The sequence below is a fragment of the Hesperophylax consimilis genome, chromosome 26, assembly GCF_061612785.1.
Source record: "Hesperophylax consimilis isolate HC1 chromosome 26, BYU_Hcon_1.0, whole genome shotgun sequence".
NCBI classification, from domain to species: domain Eukaryota; kingdom Metazoa; phylum Arthropoda; class Insecta; order Trichoptera; family Limnephilidae; genus Hesperophylax; species Hesperophylax consimilis.
In genome coordinates, this window is record NC_142861.1 from 8,212,956 (window position 1) to 8,231,693 (window position 18,738).

The 18,738-nt window shown below is 37.5% G+C and overlaps 3 protein-coding genes across 3 annotated transcripts in view; 2 read left to right on the forward strand and 1 right to left on the reverse strand.

The window, feature by feature from the left end:
- The first annotated feature begins 1,212 nt into the window (after positions 1-1,212).
- Fancd2 (Fanconi anemia complementation group D2) lies at positions 1,213-5,845 on the forward strand. The gene has a single exon (XM_089647579.1). The coding sequence runs from the start codon at positions 1,378-1,380 to the stop codon at positions 5,644-5,646; it is 4,269 nt and encodes a 1,422-aa protein (XP_089503705.1). The 5' UTR covers positions 1,213-1,377; the 3' UTR covers positions 5,647-5,845.
- Positions 5,846-6,855: 1,010 nt separating this feature from the next.
- Positions 6,856-10,572, reverse strand: RpL10Ab (ribosomal protein L10Ab). Its single transcript, XM_089647505.1, has 4 exons — positions 10,477-10,572; positions 10,128-10,283; positions 7,565-7,886; positions 6,856-7,104 (listed from the first exon to the last, which is right to left on the reverse strand). Exons 1-4 carry the CDS (start codon positions 10,479-10,481, stop codon positions 6,934-6,936), a joined length of 654 nt encoding a protein of 217 aa, XP_089503631.1. The 5' UTR covers positions 10,482-10,572; the 3' UTR covers positions 6,856-6,933.
- A 2,961-nt stretch (positions 10,573-13,533) lies between these two features.
- The window catches only part of LOC149411055 (uncharacterized), a 75,146-nt gene continuing 69,941 nt past the window's right edge, over positions 13,534-18,738 (forward strand). The window contains exon 1 of the mRNA XM_089647632.1: positions 13,534-13,855. Within this exon, the coding sequence (XP_089503758.1) occupies positions 13,779-13,855 (77 nt within the window). The 5' untranslated portion in view covers positions 13,534-13,778. The remainder of the gene's footprint in view (positions 13,856-18,738) is intronic.

Sequence of the window (18,738 nt, forward strand, 5' to 3'; positions counted from 1 at the left end):
ACTTTTATTCGTCGATAAAATTTACTTCCTTTCTTGATAATAAACATTGTTTTGTCCTTGCGCCCATCGAAAAATAAACCTTCGATATTTGTCAATTTACGGCTATTTAATAACATATCTCTAGTTTGCTTTCTAGTTATTCGTAATCTACTATGATCTATAGCGGAAGACGGACCAGCTTCATTTAAATATTGTAAAACCGCAGAAGCAATGGCAGCTGCTGCTCTGTGTGATACGCCGTATCGATCACAAATTTGAGATAACTTCGTCAAGGGATTCTTAATCTTCGAATATTGTATATTTTGAGGAGATAATGTATCATGAGCCACTGCAGATTGATGATCTTCACTTAGCGCTGGTTCCTCATCAGAATCTGAAAAACTGTTGGAAAGAACAACTTAAACTTGACAAAAACAAACATCTTATTGTGGCAGGAGTAGGGGTACAGTGGTAGGAGAAGGAGGTGGTGGAGCAGACGAAAGGAAAGGGGAGATGTTCATTTGAGTCTTCAAATATCAAACCAAGTCCAATAATTGAAAATTAAAGCAAACTAAATGGCAATGGAAGACGTTTTAGTGGATTTTTACCACTTTTTTGTTAATTTCGGAATTCTTGTAGATTTACTTGCATTAATAAAATTGATTTTTTTTTTTTAATTTTTGTCAACTATTCGCAGTTTTTAATAATAAAAAAACGTAAAAAGGTTAAATTATTGTGAGGAAAATATTAATTACCATTATTTAAAAATACATGTTTTAGGTTTTTTTTCTGTTTTTCAATGCATTTTAGCGAGCTAATAACCATTTTTAAAAAAATAATTTTAAATGTAGTTCTAATTTTCTTTGTAAGACGCAACTTTTGAGACATCAGGCGTTTCTGAATTCAAAAGTTGAAATAATTGACACACCCTAACGAACAATGCAATAACGTCATTCTTCAGCAAAAAATAGGAGATGTGGGATTGAAGTTGGTACACTATACGCATTTAGACGTTGCTATCCTAGAGGTGCACATGAAAAGTTTTCTGTACATGTGTCCTGTAAGCATACAAGCAAAGAAGATAAAATATTAGTCTGGCTTATTGCAATAATTTGTACCAACCAACCCCAAGATGATTATGCTATTTGGAAAAAAGTCTATGATTTTGATTGTAAACAATTGGACTACTGGCAGCACCGCCGTCTTGTTTTCATTTTGGCGGGTTGTCAAAAACAACTGCCAAACCTGTCAAATAAATTACAAGTTCGTACAAGTTTGTCTTTTACGTAAACCCAGTAAACCAGACGAGAAATCAATATGTTATGGTTGTTTGATTGTGGGATATAAACATTGCCGATAGATATTAAATACTCCCAGATCGTATACCGATTCTTCAAAATGTACAAAAGAAAGTCTAAATCCTTATCTAAGGTCGTTCCTGTAACTCCTAGTCCCACTGACTCAGTAAGTGAAGAAGAAACTGTTGAGAATATTCAGAAAGCTTTGTCTAGACCCCTAAAGGAAAGAAACATGATTCCCTCATCACAAGTAGACAGATCATTTACCGGAGATTGCTCAAAATCAAAAAAGGCAAAGACAGATTCGAGCAAATCTCAACAAATAAAACCATTTGCCACCAAATACTTCGAAGATATATTAGAAAAATCTGGACTGACACTTAGTGACGGAACACGTAACCACGGCCTTGTGTTTGAGCCAGTGAAATTTTTGAGGAACCTCAAATCAACGCTGGAAAACAATGTCGACTTTCCCCGTAACGTCACAGAGTTTATCAAAGGCTTCAAAAACTGCACAAAAGATGAGGAAAAATTTAAATTGTTTCTGATTAAGAATGTCTCTTTGACTGCGGAAGATAATTCAGAATGCAGAATCGTTCAAGACAGTGTATTAAAGTTCTTACTCAATGTGTCCTGTTTGCAAGAAGTTCTGATAGAATATGTTCTGGAAAGAGCTACAGAGTTTGCAATAGACGACAAAACGACATGGGTTCAAATTCTTTTAAAGCACTTCATGTTTCTGGACACTATGGTCTCGGAGACCAAGCTAATGACTGGTTTGAAAGAGTTATTAGACGTGGCCGGACACTCCACGCGCTTGGAAATCATCACTTGTCTACCAGATATAATCTGCCATCTTCAACATGAATCTATCGCCCTGGAATTGGGGAAGTATCTCACGGAAGATCAGGAGTTAGCTCCTGCCATTCTAGATTGCTTGTCTTACTTGTGTTTGCCCAATGATCTGAAGGCGCAGGTACACCTACAGATGCTGACAATATTAAAGACTAGTGCCCCACCTAACTTTTTCCCAAATCTCGTAAACTTTTTTTTTACTGGCAACAATTCTGATACAGACTTGGACGTGATCCGTGGCTTGCGAGGTGGCTTGGATTGGACGGTAGTGGGTATGCAGTCAAACATGGATATTTCCAGCAGCCAAGTGATGACTGTCTTAGCACTAAAGAATGCTGTAGCCAAGTCCAAGGTTCTAGCCATGAATTGGCTCAAAGTTATAAATCAAGTTAAAACCGACGAAGAGCATAAACCTTTGGATATAATCATGTTGCTCGTTCTATTCTCTTCGTCCAATGCTCGCGAAAAGATTGTTGAAGGCATGTTCCGCAAACGAATAAAGGCGGGCCTCTTCAAAAGCGAACTGATTAACGTTACCTTTGCGAAATTCAAGCCAGTTCTGCGCGAGTACTTAAAAGAGATGCTGAAGATAGCAAAGATTCTTCTCAAAACTAAAACAGAGCCCTCCATAGTGGAATTCGCCGCAAACTGGTTTAATGTACTGTTTAAGGAGTTGAAAGATTCGCAGAAGACGGTTATAAGTGAACTGCTGATGAGAGATTACACCGATAATGATGAATCTATTGTAACTTCTCTCAACATTCTAACCAAGATAGCCACCGAAGATATCTCTTCCTTAAAAGCTCATTCGTTGCAAATATTCTGTCTCGTAGATATGTTGGATAATCTAACGGTAGACGGTATTCATCTGGTAATGGACCTTCTATGTGGTCTTGCATTCGGTGTGGATAACTCCTTTTTAGAAGGTGACGTCCATATGCTCATTAACAAACAGCTCAGCAGTTCCAGCCTGGAGATCAAGATACGGGGAATCATCGGGGGCATCATGGCCGTCAAGCATATGGTTTGCTCAGATCCGAACCAAGAAAGTGACCAAACCGATTCTGAGATTTCTGAAATCGGAAACTTACCCGACGGGCCCCCGAAAGACGCTGCCACTATCATAGACTTGATTTCAAAGAGTACGTCCAAATTCCCTGAAATGATTTGTTTATTCTACGATGAATTAGCGCAAGTCATTTCAACGTGTACCAACATAGAAAGTACCTTCTTGAGCTGGTTATCCTCAGCAGTCACTAAAGACCTGACGGATATTTTCATCATCGACGTAGACGATGCTGTCACCCAAGACGTGAAGGGTATTCCCATATCTGTACAGTTCAGTCTCAATCCTCGCGATGAAGAAGAAGGAGAAATAGCTCTTAACCTAGTGAATCTGTGTTTTGGCGAAGTTGAAGAGAGCTCTGATTTGAGAATATTGCCTTCCTTGTTCCGACTAACTCAACTGGTCTACAGCAAACAACACCGCGGGAACTTGTCTGCTATAGACGCCCTTCTGGGATGCGGTATTCTCATGCCCACGGTGGATACAGAAATTGGTCTAGAAGATTTTGTCCAGGAACAAGCTGTTAAAATCTTAGACTGTTACGTCTTCTGTATCAATTGGTTCAGAGAACTGATCAACGCCTTTTTAAAGCAAGAAGATCTGAGAGAGAGAGTCATCCAGCGCCTCAATGCATTAATCTGTCTGGAAAGAAACCTGGCGCGGTTTATTAAGAATCTTAGTATTGATTATAAACCTCCTCTGTGTTCCTATGATCCCAGCCATGCTGGTAAAAATAAATCTGCCATAATACAAGAAAAACCTAAGAAGTTTGCAAAGAAAGGAGGTCAAAAGAAGAAAAAGTCAGTTCCTGAAACGGACACTTCTATTATTTTACCCGCTACTCTGAGGACACAAGCAGAATCCACCCAAGTTCCGCCTCAAGCTGCGATCTCCGATTCCAAGTGTAAACTAAACCTTAACTTGTTCAGAGTCTTAGATTTTGAAGTGTTGAATCTATTTGAAGAAGAACTTGTTATTGAAGATATCCCAGTTGACTGTTTAACAACGCCGGATAGCAAATTCAGGCCACACAACATCCTTCTACTCCTGGATGAAATATTGCCAAAACTATCTACGATTTTGCCATCCAAAATAAAGAAAAAAGGATTCTTCGGTAGGGCAGCGCCTCCGAAGCAAATTCACAGAAAACCAGAAGAGGTGATTGAAAACTGCATTAAAATTCTGCCACGAATTTGTTACTACATGGAGACCATTGCCGAAAGTGTTCAAAAGACTTTGGATGCTAATGACGGAGTGAGAGATTCAATGGGGCTGTTCACTGAGATCGGTTCCGAAGCCCAACAGTGTCTCAGTAGTCTATTGAATACACTCTCAATTATATTCTCATGGTCCGGCTTTCGGTCACAAAATAACACGGCTAAACTGAAAGAAGGCCTCTCCGTCTTGGCTAACAGGAGAGATCCACAAAAAGCTTTGAACAAAACGTCTTTAAAAGAACTTGTTTCCGAATCCAGCATTTACGCTCTGAAATATAAAGATTGGTGTCTTTTGATTGCTACTGCCGTGAGTCTAGTAAGTTTCTTTAAAGTGCTATCAAAGATTTACGAAGACAAAATTACAACGAAGAAATTGGTGCTTTTATCTTTGGACATGCTCTCACAAACGTGGAGAGATTCTTTGGGAATGCCAGAAAAGGGATTAGTCTTTAATCAGCATCTTGACATCCTTCTTTCTTGCTACTTTACTAAACCTGACGTTGACATGATCAAATCCTTATCAATGGAGCTGAAAGTCCAAGTACCACTTCTAGCCGAGAAGAACCGAACCTTGGGTACATTCCAATGCATCGTAAAATCCAACTTTCCCCTGTTATTCCGTGCCACGTACAGCGCCTTATATGATGCGGCCAAGCTCGAAATAGACAATGGTCTCTCAGACAACGAACACCTAGAATTATGGAAGAATGTTGCTACGTCCATGAAAGATTTCACAGAAATACTCAAAATACAAGAAAACCGTACAAACCTTTTAACATTTTTGAAGAAATCCATTCCATTGCTGAGATTCTTCTTATCACACGGCATGCCGATGATGGAGTTGAAGCTTCGCAGCGAACCTGATGCAGTAGTAGAAATACTACGATTACTTCAATACAGCACAAGGTTCCTTCACTCTTTGCATTGCATCTCTCGGCTGAAGAAGGACACCTCATTTGTGGCCTATCTCCCACAAATGAAACTGATAATGGAAACCCTCGTTTATCGAGTGAAGGCAGCTCTTTCTGCCAACAACTGTAGCGAGGCCTTCTGGATGGGGAATCTCAAGAATAAAAATCTGCAGGGGGAGCTCATACCCTCGCAGAGCACCACCATTGATAGTGATGCAGATGGGGACGATCAGCTGCCAGAAGACGATGAGAGCATCTCTTCTGATTTGGAAGGGGATCTAACTGATGCTGGCTCTAAAAGTTGCAGCAATATTGTTTAAATTTTAACAATATATTCCATGTGCAGTTCCAAGGCCTCGATTCCACTAAGCTGCTAGCCGCGTGTGATTCCTATTTACATGGAGTTGTATCATGAGCCGAATCTGTGGTTATTGTTAAATGTATCTTAATGTAAATAGGAATTGCTGGCAGCTAGCCGCTTAGCAGAATCGTTCTCTATAGTTATCCACTACGCATTAATAAATCTATCTAAAACCTAAAATTGTTTTAATAAATTATTACTACTAATCTGTACCCCACCACGCGTTGTGGCTCTGTCTGTGCAGATAGAAAAACAATAGTGCATGTTGCTTTTACATCCAACAGATGGCGCTGTTTTTTTTTCAAAAAGTGATGTTTATAACTGTCACAAGCGACATCTATATAATATAGGTACATAAAAAATCATATATTCAAATGCAACGTTGTCAAAATTTCAAAGCAATCAGTCAAGAACTGGAGATTTAAGATTTTGAACAAACATTTTTATTTATATAGATTTTATAAGTTTAGTTTTACGGCGTTCAGAGTTTTAACATTCCTAGGTTACATACCGTATCTCTCATGAACAAAAAACGCATCACGAAATGACTGCTTATTGTCTACAAAATGCATATTTTACTTTGAAATGACATTGCAAGCTGAAAGTAATTAGCCAAAGACAAAACTGCAAATCTTATTGTCAAGTCTCACTATTGAGAAACAAACATTATATTTTGTTTGCATTTCTTAATTTTTTTTTTCCTGTAGTACTGCGAAACACGTCAGAATTGAAAGTCTCTCGTATGGCACAGGAAACAGCAACTCCAAAGATATTTGAAACTACTACCATCATCAGATGAACATGCCACATGGCTAGCAAGACCACCATCCACAATAAACATTTCCTTAAATGGTCCACACTTTTGTGACCAGATCTAAATAACCATGTACATTCTCAACCTTCCCCTCCACCGGCTGAAGGTGTTACCAGTTATTAAAAAAAAAATGGAGTTGGAATCTGAGCATCAATTGAACCGGTCTCATATTTTTTACTTACATAAACCCATTGTATGAGCAAATAGTGGGATGCTCACTAAAAAAAAATATTGTTTCTTCTAAATTGTAGATATGATGCAAACTTCAAGACAATCCTGCCAAGTAAGTTTATGACTCGTAAAGATAAAACAAAGATTTTCTCAGCAGGAAAATTTAACAAAATGAAAGATGTATTTTTCTGATTTTCCATTGTTTATTTTAAAATGTACAAACAGGAGAGACTCCCAACTGCACACAGATAGTAAAACACCTCAGTACAATCTCTGGGGCGGGCTCATTGTGGATTTCATGTGCAGGGATCGGACGTTCTGCCAGTGCTTCTTCAGCAGGGAGACCAGGAAGTTGATGGCCAAGTGGACATTCTGGGCCAGCTCATCGGGGGTCATGGCTACGTTTCCAACAGCCACGGAAAGACACAGCACCTGAGCAGATGGAAGGTTCATTAATAACTTGTCGAGAACTCTGCTATGTCCGACCACAATATTGATAGATAATTTTGTAGCAATCATAATGCCAGTATGCAAAATCAGGATGGATAATCATACTAGGATAGAAATGAAGCGTTACTTTAGTCCCAAAGCGAAGGCCGACAACCCTATGTTAAGAGATTCGGTATTAGAAGGGACATATTAATTTATTGTCTAACGTAGAAAAGCTTACTCTACATATTTACAGTTCATACAATTTAAGCTTTTATGAATTAAATCTTCTTTATGTGGGGAAGACAACTTCCATTGATTGAAGAACTGTTTAAAATATTCTATATAGTGAGAGTTTGCACTCCATGAAAGCTGCAAGCCTCGACAAAAACGTCCGAATATATATTACAATTCTTACAGAGACCAGATCAAATGGCCTAAAATAAGTAAATGTATTGCGTACTTTCTTCATCTGGAACTTGATGGTGGCCTTGACCTCATCGACCTTGGCGGTCATGGATTCCTGGTGGGAGAGCAGTCCAGGGAACTTGCCGGCCTTGTTGAGTCCGGGGCCCAGCAGACGGGGGATCTGCTTGATGAGGGACTCGGAGGCCAGGAAGGCGTCGTACTTCTTGGCCAGCTTCTTCACCAGCTTCTTGTTCTTGTTGAGCTTCTTGAGCCCCTCGGCATCCATCCACGGCACGTTCTGGGCCTTGGCCTCGTCACAATGCTGCTGGTCGCCCAGGATGCACACCTGCATCTTGGGGCGTGGGATGTACTTCAACCTGAAAAGTAGATACTAATAAGTAATCTTTTCTATATTTCATGCAAATTAAAACAAAACTAGGTGGACAGACTGCGTGGAGGAGTATTGAAGCAGGACGGGAAGGATGAAGGACTAGAGGCGGGTGATGAGGGACCGCAGACAGTGGAGGAAACCAAAACCCAACCATAATTTTTTTCTGAATATTACTGGGGAACGGATTTTGCACATGACAAACATTTTTAATTCAATCTATCCCACCACGCGGCAAGTTTTGACAAAATGTATGTTTTAGTGAAACTTCATGGATCACATTATGACACGTGCGGCGATAGCTACTGATGCATCACATATGCAAGAATGTGTACATCGTAAGTAAGGGTGTTCCAACTGACACATTTTATGGCCCAACCAATCGACGATCGGCGACATTTGAATGATCCACAACGCTGATTCTCGGCCCATTTTAATCAAATTGTTGGTCTTGTTGTTTTAGTGTAATCGATTCCCTGGTAATAACTCAACTTATCTACATGGTATAATGCTGTTTGAGCACCTAGGTACACACAAGTCAATCAATTTGATCATGCATGTGTTTTAAATGACAATTTTATATTCCCCATTATAATTTAATACAGAATTTTCAGACTGGAAATTTGATCTGTAGCGTTGATGGGGGAGTACTACCTGCCAATATCATATCTTTGAATAGTATCTCTAGCAAACATGCTCCATTTAATTAAAAAGTTGCCAGATTCCCACTCAAATTTAAAAATAGCACTAATTTAATTAATACGAGAAACAGCTACATATTTATGTCTGGGAAGATGGTAAAAGATGCATTGAAGTTCCATTTTTGCTCAAAGTGAGTTTGAAGGTTGGGAAATATGCATAGATGATTAACATAACCCAACTTAAAAAAAAACAAAACTTATTTTGAGCATGTTTTACATCTCCCCCGACTTAATTAGTTATTTTGGTAATTATTTCCCTAACCGCCGCACTTTTGATAGGCAGTTTACGTAAATTACACTTCATATTAATTACTACAAGAAACGTATTTTATGTCAGGATAGATGCGTTATAAATACGTTTTTATTCAATCAACTAGCTGTACCGCATTGCTGTGGCTCAGTCTGTCTGTGCAGATAGAGAAACAATAGAGCATGTTGCTTTTAAGTCCAACAGACAGCAGTTTCAAAAAAACATTTGTCTTTAAATGTTACATCAATTTAATATATGTATATAAAATCATGCGTATTTCATCATGCTACTTCGTCAGTAACAAGTTGCGTCAAATTTCAAAGAAATGGGTGAAGAACTTTAGGAAATTTAAGATTTTGAACAAACCAACATTTACATTTTTATAGAAGATAGACAGATGTTCAAAATTTACCTTATAAAATAATCCATTTTCCGCCATTTTGGACTTATTTGTATGGTTTAGTTTCATTTCAGTCAAAATATGCATAAATTACTAAATTAACCCAAACTAACAACCTAATATCTCATTTTGTGCATGTAAAAATAGTTGTTCCTTGTAGTAATTGTTGAAACAAAGTGTAAGTTCCGTAATCTGTGCCTAAAAGTGCGGAAGTTGGGGGATAATTATCACTATATTCAGTAATAATTATGTTAAAAACAAGGGTTGTTTTAAAGAGCAAGTGTGGGGCAGAATTAGGTAACTTTACAAAAAAAAATTCTTTGCTTGTATTTTCACTCCTGCAACAAGACCATCACAGTGTAATAACAAGGCTGAAATTGCACAAGACAAAAAAAGGAACATGATGTGAAGAAGGCTATTATAGGGAGCCACATTGTGGAATCGTGAGGTATAGAATACGTCAGAGGAAAAAGTGGAAACAAGGGAGAAGGCACAAAGAGTTCGTGGGAGTTGTTTGCCATTTACTTATATTATACGATAAGAATAACTAGGGCGGTCTAGTTGGAAGACCAGATATCAATTTTCATGGCGAGGGGTGAATCATACACGTTTTACAAACACTTCAAGTGGAATTAAAGGTCATGAAAACACACAAAATATTATAACAAGCAAAATAATAAGGCCCTCGGGTTTAAGAATAGTGGTTACTTACTCACCGTGATACACATTATAACACAATAAAGTGAGAACGTGCTCGGTAAGTGTCAGAAACACACACCTCTCCAATTATTTAAAAGACCCTGGATAAAGGTCCGTCAGCATAAACCGACTGCCTGATTTTAAAGTCCTGGTTGGTTTTAACGTATCAGGTTAACATACTTGACGGTTCCGGAGAAACGCTTGTCCTTCTGGGGATCATAATTCTTCAGACCGATCTGTAATTCCACTGTCTCCAGGAAGTTCTTCTTGTGTTCCTGGCAATGCTGGAGCACAGCATTGACTCCCTCATATAGCTGATCTCTCGAAACTTTGGACCTGGTGAAAAATTGCCATCATTATAACCAATGAATCGTAAGACACGTTGAATTATATTTTTAACACGGAATTACGGCGAAATCTTGCCACAGTCGTAAATAAATAAGTTAAGTCGTTGAATTATAGCACTTTAACATTAAATTAAACGAAAGATTGCACAAATAAACTAGGATTTCATTAGAATTTTACTTACGACATTTTAAGTCACCGATCACGGCACACGCACAATCCGGAAAGAGAGAAAGGAAATTTGACAGATTCTATTTTGTATCCACAGATTTTTACTCAGTGTTGCCCGTTGATGTTGAAAATTCAATTTTTACGCAGGTAGATACTAAACTAAACCAATATCGTGGGCTACTCCGAAATAATCTAATCAAAAGATATAAAAAAGGTTGAAGGTGTAATCAATCAATTAAATTGCTACTTATTGGTAACATTTACTACTATCTACAGTACAGTATCTTAATAATAATGAGTTTTTTTTCCGGAAAGTGGTGTGGTTAGTGCAATTCCACACATCCCATAGATACATACATAAAAACTTACAAGTATACAGGGTGTCCGGAAACTCGTAGTACAAGCGGGAAACTGGTGAATCTACATCACATTTGGAGTCGATTTTGTAGTATATTTTTTTTTTATTTGAGCTTTCGTTATCGAGTAAATCGAGTTTGAAGTTGATTTTTTTTTTTTTTTTTTAATCAAATTCTTATAAATTATTACTGAAGATCAAAGTACCCAACTAATTAAAACTGTTTGAAAGTAAAACAAATGAAGAAACTCGGATTTGAAGCATTATTTTGAAATCACCCTTCATTTAACCCGGTGTAATCATAAAATATTTCTGCTCTGCAGGGTTAAAACATCTATTATTCAACCCTAAACACCAGAAAAAACTTTAACCCTAAAATAGCCGAAAAAAAATTTTTTTTGGTTTTTTTTTTTTTTGAAAATGCTCAAATCAAAAAAACTTTATGTTTTTTTGGGTTCCCCATGTGGTGTAGATTCTCCAGTTTCCCGCTTGTACTACGAGTTTCCGGACACCGTGTATAAGTAATATCATAAATTTAAGAAGATTCATGAAATAATATAAATTAGAGTGGCGTAATAAAAAAGAAAAAATAACCAAATAAAATTCCCGGTCCTTGTTACCGACTACATTACAAATATATCTAAAAAAATGAATCTTACAATCGTTAAAGTTAGCGATAAATATCCGTAATCAGCTTCAGAGTGAAAAGGAATATTTTTTTGTAACGCAACGATTGCTCTTCTAAGTATGTATGAAATCTAACAGAAATGATTTCATTAAGGTAGGAGAGCTTGATAAAGACTTGTTCCGAGTGCCAAATTTTTAAAAACTAAGCAATTAACTAATGCATTCGAATGAAAAAAAAACAAAGAGATTAGTCCGAAAAGGGGCATATAAATATTCTCTAGAATTTCCTGAATTTCATTTCTCATAAGCATCATTATTTAAAATAATATATCTCATTTTTTTAAAATGAGATATTTTGTTGGAAATTTTTTATTTATACTTACTCTATTAGATTTTTTCTCGAGCCACACCATATATATTACCCCGAACCAGCGTAGGGAGTGTGGCGAACCCATCGCTCAGGGAGCAGAAACACGACCTGCAATAGCCATCCCAAGCTAAGGTGTGAGCTGCCGTGCTCAGGCTGAATGACCTGAGGAACAATGTCACGAACGGTGCCTCCGAGAAACAGGGTCGCATCTCGGAGTATTTAGACCTTACTCCAGCACTCGGACTCAGACTCTGCTGGAGTAGACCTTCTATTTCCCTAGATACCCGTGGGACGAATATTGGACCATTTGAAAACTCCGTTTTCCCTTGTGGGGCCTTCAAGGAACCGAGGGGGAGTGGACTTTTCTGCCATGGGGCCTTCAGGGAACCAAGGAGGAGTAGACTCCTCAGTCGCGGGCCTATAGGGAACCAAGGAGGAGTGTAGAGGAGATACGAAGGCTTCTTCCCTATTGGCATCTCCAGAGAACCAAGGAGGAGTGGAGAGGGGCGACGAGACCCTCTTTCCTCGTGGGGCCTTTAGGGAACCGAGGGGGAGTGGACTTTTTCGCCATGGGGCCTTCAGGGAACCAAGGAAGAGTAGACTCCCCTCCGTCGTGGGGCCTTCAGGGAACAAAGAAGGAGCGGAGAGGACAAATTATGCCCTCTTCCCTCGTTGAGCCCTCAAGGAACCGAGGGGGGATGAAATCTCTAGTCGTGGGGCCTTCAGGGAACCAATGGGGGGTGGAATCTTCCCCCATGGGGCCTTCGGGGAACCAAGGAGGAGTGGAGAGGAGAGATGAGGCCACCTCCGTGAACTCTCCCCCTGTGGGGCCTTCACGGAACCAAAGGGGAATGGAGAGGAGAGATGAATCTCTCTTCCCTTGTGGAGCCTTCAGGGAACCAAGGGGGATTGGAGAGGAGAAATGAAACCTGAGAATACACATTGTGGAACCAGAAGACATAGCCACATATCCAATAACATCCCTGGTGAGCTTTATTTAAGGGACCGGGTGACTGTTAAAGGAATGAGGTAAATGGGAGATAGCACAATGGGCCTGTGGCCTAAGTGCTCACGGAAACTATATATAAACCGTCTCCGCTCTATAAAATAAAATATTACCCCGAACTGACAAAATACTAATTTAGGTAATTTTAAAATAATACGCTTTAACCACTTTGTGACTTGATGGACACTACAATGCCCCTTCTGAAAATAATTATCTGTGAGAAAAAAAAAATTACCTTTTAAATCAAAAATTATTTTTCTGGTGTGTGGTTTAACCTTGAGTCAATTCGGATCTCAAGAGATTATAAGTGCGAACCACTGATTTATAAATACTGTTCATCTATTAAATAGCGGGCTCAATTACAATATTGCTATAATATTCAAATAACGATCTTACTTGAAAAAATGGCTCGAGTAGATGCTAACCACTAATTTAATATAAATTCTGTTCATCTTTGAGATGTTGAGCAATAAATTATTGAATAATCACACATTATGAAAATCCAGATTTCGTTGAATTCATAGAGGAAAATGTATTTTTCTTCCACCGGGAAATAATAATAGAGATTAGAATAGATAGTTGATTTATGGATTAGAATTGTGAGTGGTTTGTTTATGGGTTGAATTCATTTGGCGCCTTTTTGGCGGTATTTATATTTACTTATGGCGTTTATGATGGCCATGTGATCATGTGATGCAATGTGATGCAATGTGATGGCCAATGATAGTTGATTTATGTTTATGTGTTTATGCCAATGATGGCCGCCAATGACCGCTTTCGGCGATTGTAGCTGTTCCAGCCCATTCCAGCCGCTTCTGACGCTTTGAGCTTGTTATTGTTACATTATCGTCTTTATACACTTATATTGACAGTTATTGGAAATTTTACCAAACATTTCTAACTCGAGTCGAGGTGAAGGCACGCGCACAAAATATTACAAAATCTCAAGTTTTCGTGATGATGGACTCAGCGACATCACAACTGGCCCTAGTGCATATCAAGAGTTTGTTAAAAGCGGTGGAATGTCACGTGTGGTAAGTAATCCAGATGTATTGTTCTTTGGATTGTGTTCTTTGCATTGGACGTTGGGGGACCTCCAACCTTTCATGTCTTGGTTCCCCCACGAGAAGCAACCACCACAAAATTAACCAACTATAAATTCAGGGGAGGATTAATGGAAGATGTAGTAGAGCAAGCACTTCATGACTTGCACTGTTTTGGGCTGCAGCCTCCCAGGTGAAGATTGCTCTGATGATAGCTAAAAGATGAAGCTTTTACTTCTCCTTGAGTCAACGTTTTTTACAGCTTTGCAGCGTGCACTATCTTCTCCGATAGACACTTCAAGGTTATCCAAAACGTACTTCAAGAAAAATTTGTTGAAGAATGACCAACAACATCTACAATTCTACCATCCGAATCTCAAATGTCTATTTTTTTATTGTATCCATTATGACAAAACCTAGTTATTACATGATGTTTTTAATTGAGAACTTATTTTACACCGCTGAACAATTTCAATACGATGTGATATTTACCAAATATTTTGTTTTTCTGAAGAAATAATTTCATTTTGTCCTCGATCCTTTGATAATAACCAACCTAGATTTGGATGGAAGATTGTGATAAAAATAAAGCCTAATAAACCTAACCACCACACTTCTCTGCGCAGATAGAAATTACACTTCTTTTCAACTTAATTATTATAAGAAACAACTGTTTACATGCACAACATAGGTTATTAGGTTTTTAGTTTGGGTTAATTAAGTAATTTGTGGATGTTTATTTTGAAACAATACCTTTCAAAAATATTAATCCATACAAAAAATCCAAAATGGCGACACAAGATCATTTTATAAGAGAAATTTTGTATTTTGAACAAAAATGCAACTTTAATGTAATTTTTACCATCTCTCCCGATGTAAATAGTTGTTCCTTACAGTAATTAAGTTGAAATGAATTGTAATTTCCATAATCTGTACCTACTAAAAGTGCTGCGTTTCAGTAAATTATTACTGTTTTGTTTCATAGTTCCATCCAGAGGTTCCCAAAGTGGTCTATATAGACCCCCAGGGGTCGATATCGGCTTGCTGGGGGTCTATGTCAGCGAGAAAAAAATTTGTGGGTCCACGAGATTGAAATGGGGGTACATACGAGTGGATCCCCATTTATCTTAAGTCAACATTTAGGAGTTCCGTAGATGACACAATTCACCTAACACAAATAACACAGTTTACGTAATACTAATAATAGACTGAGAAATGACTTATTTTATATTTGTATTTTTATATTTCGTAAAGTTGTTTACAGAGGTAAATAAATAAAATTATACATTTCTTTTCTCGTCAGTATTAATATATTGAAGCAAAACACACAAAATGCACATCGGAAGCCGCGAATTTTCTTAGATTCCCAACTTGTTATTGAAAAAGTCCAGGGTAATAACGACGTTCAACATTTAAATGTACGCGTACTTCACACAAACTTTAAAACTAAGTTTGAGGACATTTTGAGGGTGGAAGTGGAATGTTGAAGAATCGGATCAAGAAGAACTGATCGGAATAAGTGCTAACAAAGAACTTAAGGGGCAGTTCTGTAGGCCTAGCTACAGAAAGAAATTCCCGTTGCTTATCCTGCTTCATTTTCATTTGGTGTAATACTTCACAAGGGCTCCCCTGTATGCACAATGTAAAGACAGAGGAACTATTCCGCCACCCGGTTGTTGTACAGGCAAGGGCAGGGAATCTTCTTACGAAAAAGTGAAATGATTATCACATGGGACGTTAATAGTTTTAGGAAAATTCAATATTCGGCACGCAGGGGGTCTACGAAAAAAATATATTTGGCAAGTGGTCTACGGGGCAAAAAGTTTGGGAACCTCTGGTTCAATCCTTATTCAATTTACTAATCCTTATTTAATTTACATTAATGACCTATACCACAATGACTGTGACGGAGAAATCATCAGTTTTGCGGATGATACTGTTCTTATAAATGGGAATAATTGGACAGAAACATTTAAGAAAGCAGAAGACACACTAAACAGGATTAAAAAATGGCTAGACTACCATTCACTTACACTAAATGCTAATAAAACCAAATTCATGACATTCAAAATAAAAAATACAAAAAACTCTGAAGAAAACCTTAACATGAAAATTCATAGCCCGCATCACTTCAATGAGCATTGTAATTGTCCCTCATTAGAAAACGTTGACCATATAACGTATCTGGGTCTAAAAATTGATGGAAATTTAAAATGGACCAATCACATTAGCTATTTAGATAATAAAATTAAAAAACTAAGTTATTTTTTCAAAACTATCAGGAATGTGCTCATTAAAAAAGACTTAATCAAAATTTACATGGCTCTCTGCCAATCACTGTTAGAATACGGTATTATCGGATGGGGCAGTGCAAATAAAAATATACTAAATCCTCTAATTAAAGCTCAAAAAGCCATAATGAAAATTATATAGTGAAAGTTCCTATAAGAACTAGCACTGACGAAATCTTCACCAATCTTAACATCATGTCAATTAAACAACTATATTCTAAAACTATACTCGTTTACATTCATAAGTACAAAACCCAAGAAATAACAACAAACACGTACAATAGAAACACTAGATCTCATGGTCCAAAACTTATCCAACAAATAACTACTTATACAACTTATGGGCAAAAAAGCTTCTTATATCATAGTATTAAACTCTACAATAAAATACCACTCTCACTCAAAAACCTCAACATTATAACATTTAAAACTCAAATAAAAAGCTGGATACTTAATATAGGAAGATCTGAAATAGAAAATATACTGATATCAAACACAGACTAAAACCGAATCTACTAAACTGAACTATACAAACAAAACACTATCTTACTTATTTTCAAATTATTTAAAAAAAATATATATACTCCATGATATATGTTTATAATTAAATTCATATGTTACTTTGTTGTAATATTAATTTTTTATAATTAAATTATAATATGTAAATGACATCCTCAGCACGGGAGATCCCAGTGAGGATATCATTATCTCTATATGTTACTAAGAAAAGAAGACAATAAAAAAAAAAAAATATTGTTTAATGGGTGGGCAGTTTACAATGGGAATACATTTAACTCCTTGAGGTACGAACTTTTTTTTTCTTATTTTTTACCTTTTTTTTTTTTTAATCAATTGATGTAACTTATAATAACGAGGAAAAAATATTAAAAAAAAAATTGGACTGAAGGCTTTTCAGGAATGAGGTGGTCAAAATTTTATACCACAGTACACATGGGAAAAAAATATTAGGTTCAAATCAAAAGTTTATTAGAAATAAAAAAAGGCCATTTTATATGACTAATTGTGGAAATTTTCAAAACAGTTTTTATCTTTTTTTACACAAAGGGGTACTTTGCAAACACAACATATCCAGTTGGAACGTATGGGCCTGTCTTTTGTACTACAATTCGCACAACGACGTGAAGTAGTATGTTCTGGCCGGTGGGCGCTATTTTTCAGACGTATTTCAGGGTCCACGTAAGGCTTATGTCTCTTAATTTCCACCACCTCCGATGTGGACCCACGCTTTTTGGTGCATTTCAGCTCCTCTTCAGCCAAAAGTCCTCTGTAAACTTGCCTCCTGAAATCTTTGAGCCTCAATGGATTGTCTTTGTCAGCCTTACCCAACTTGCAGAGCTCTGTGTAAACAATGTAAGAATTTACAATTGTCGCATCTAAAAAGTGGAAAAATAAACGATGCCACCATTTTTAGACTTTCTGTTTATCGAGTAAACCGCCTTCTTTTGATCAAACTTGTCCACATAATTCATGCAGTTGTTATAATTATTTAGAGCCAACGGACATGGCACCCTTGTGATCTCACCAGTTTTCTCTTTACGGTTGACATGCATGGCATCCTTTGGGTTGTGAAAGTTTGAAAGGAGGTGTACAGCTCTTCTATCTCTCCATTTTATCATAGAAATTCCTGTATCACTCACGTACCAGTCATATTCACCTCTTTTTAGGTTTTTATCATCCTTCATCTTAGGCAAATATTTTCTGGTTGATTGGACAGTTCCACATGAGCGAATATTCATATCTTTCAGCTGTTTTTGTAGGGGGTAGCAATTAAAATAATTATCAAAGTAAACTGTGTAGTGACGACCTTGAATAGATTGACAAAAATTTAAGACAACTCTTGGCCCTAAGTTAGACTCAGCGTAGTCACCAATTTTTCCTGTGTATATTTCAAATTTTAAGTTGTATCCATTTTCTGCACACATCATCCACATCTTATAGCCTCTTTTAATGGGTTTTTTGGGCATGTATTGCTTCAATGTGCTGCGGCCTTTGAATTTGACCATGCTCTCGTCAATTTCCAAAGTAGGTGATGGCTTGTAATTTCGATCAAAGGTGTCTGACAAGCAGTTCAACAAAGGCCTTATTTTATATAATTTATCGAAATTAAGTTGACCTCTAGCAGGCATCAATGAATTGTCGTTGAGATGAAGGTTTGACAACAGCCAGCCAAACCTATGGACTGTCATAAATCTTGAAATATAGGGGTCGTGTAAATCAGGGGACGATGACCAATAGTCTCTATAACTGGGGGATTTTTTAATTCCCATTACTAAATTTAGTGCAATGAATTTTTTAATTTCCTGAACGGTTGTGGGTTGGTGATTTTTCCCGACTTGTTGTGCGTATAGATTGGTTTGGAAGCAGATATTTTCAATCAAACTAGGAGTCCAAAATTTCAGAAAAATTTCCAAAGGTGTGGGATTTTCCATCGTAAGAAAGTCATTATGTAGTCCTGTTTCTTCACGGAATTCACCAGGGAGGGCGGTATTGAACGTACGGCTCCATTTAGGCACGACTATAATCGCAGGTATGACAGGTGTAGATGCAGTTGTGCCTGGAACA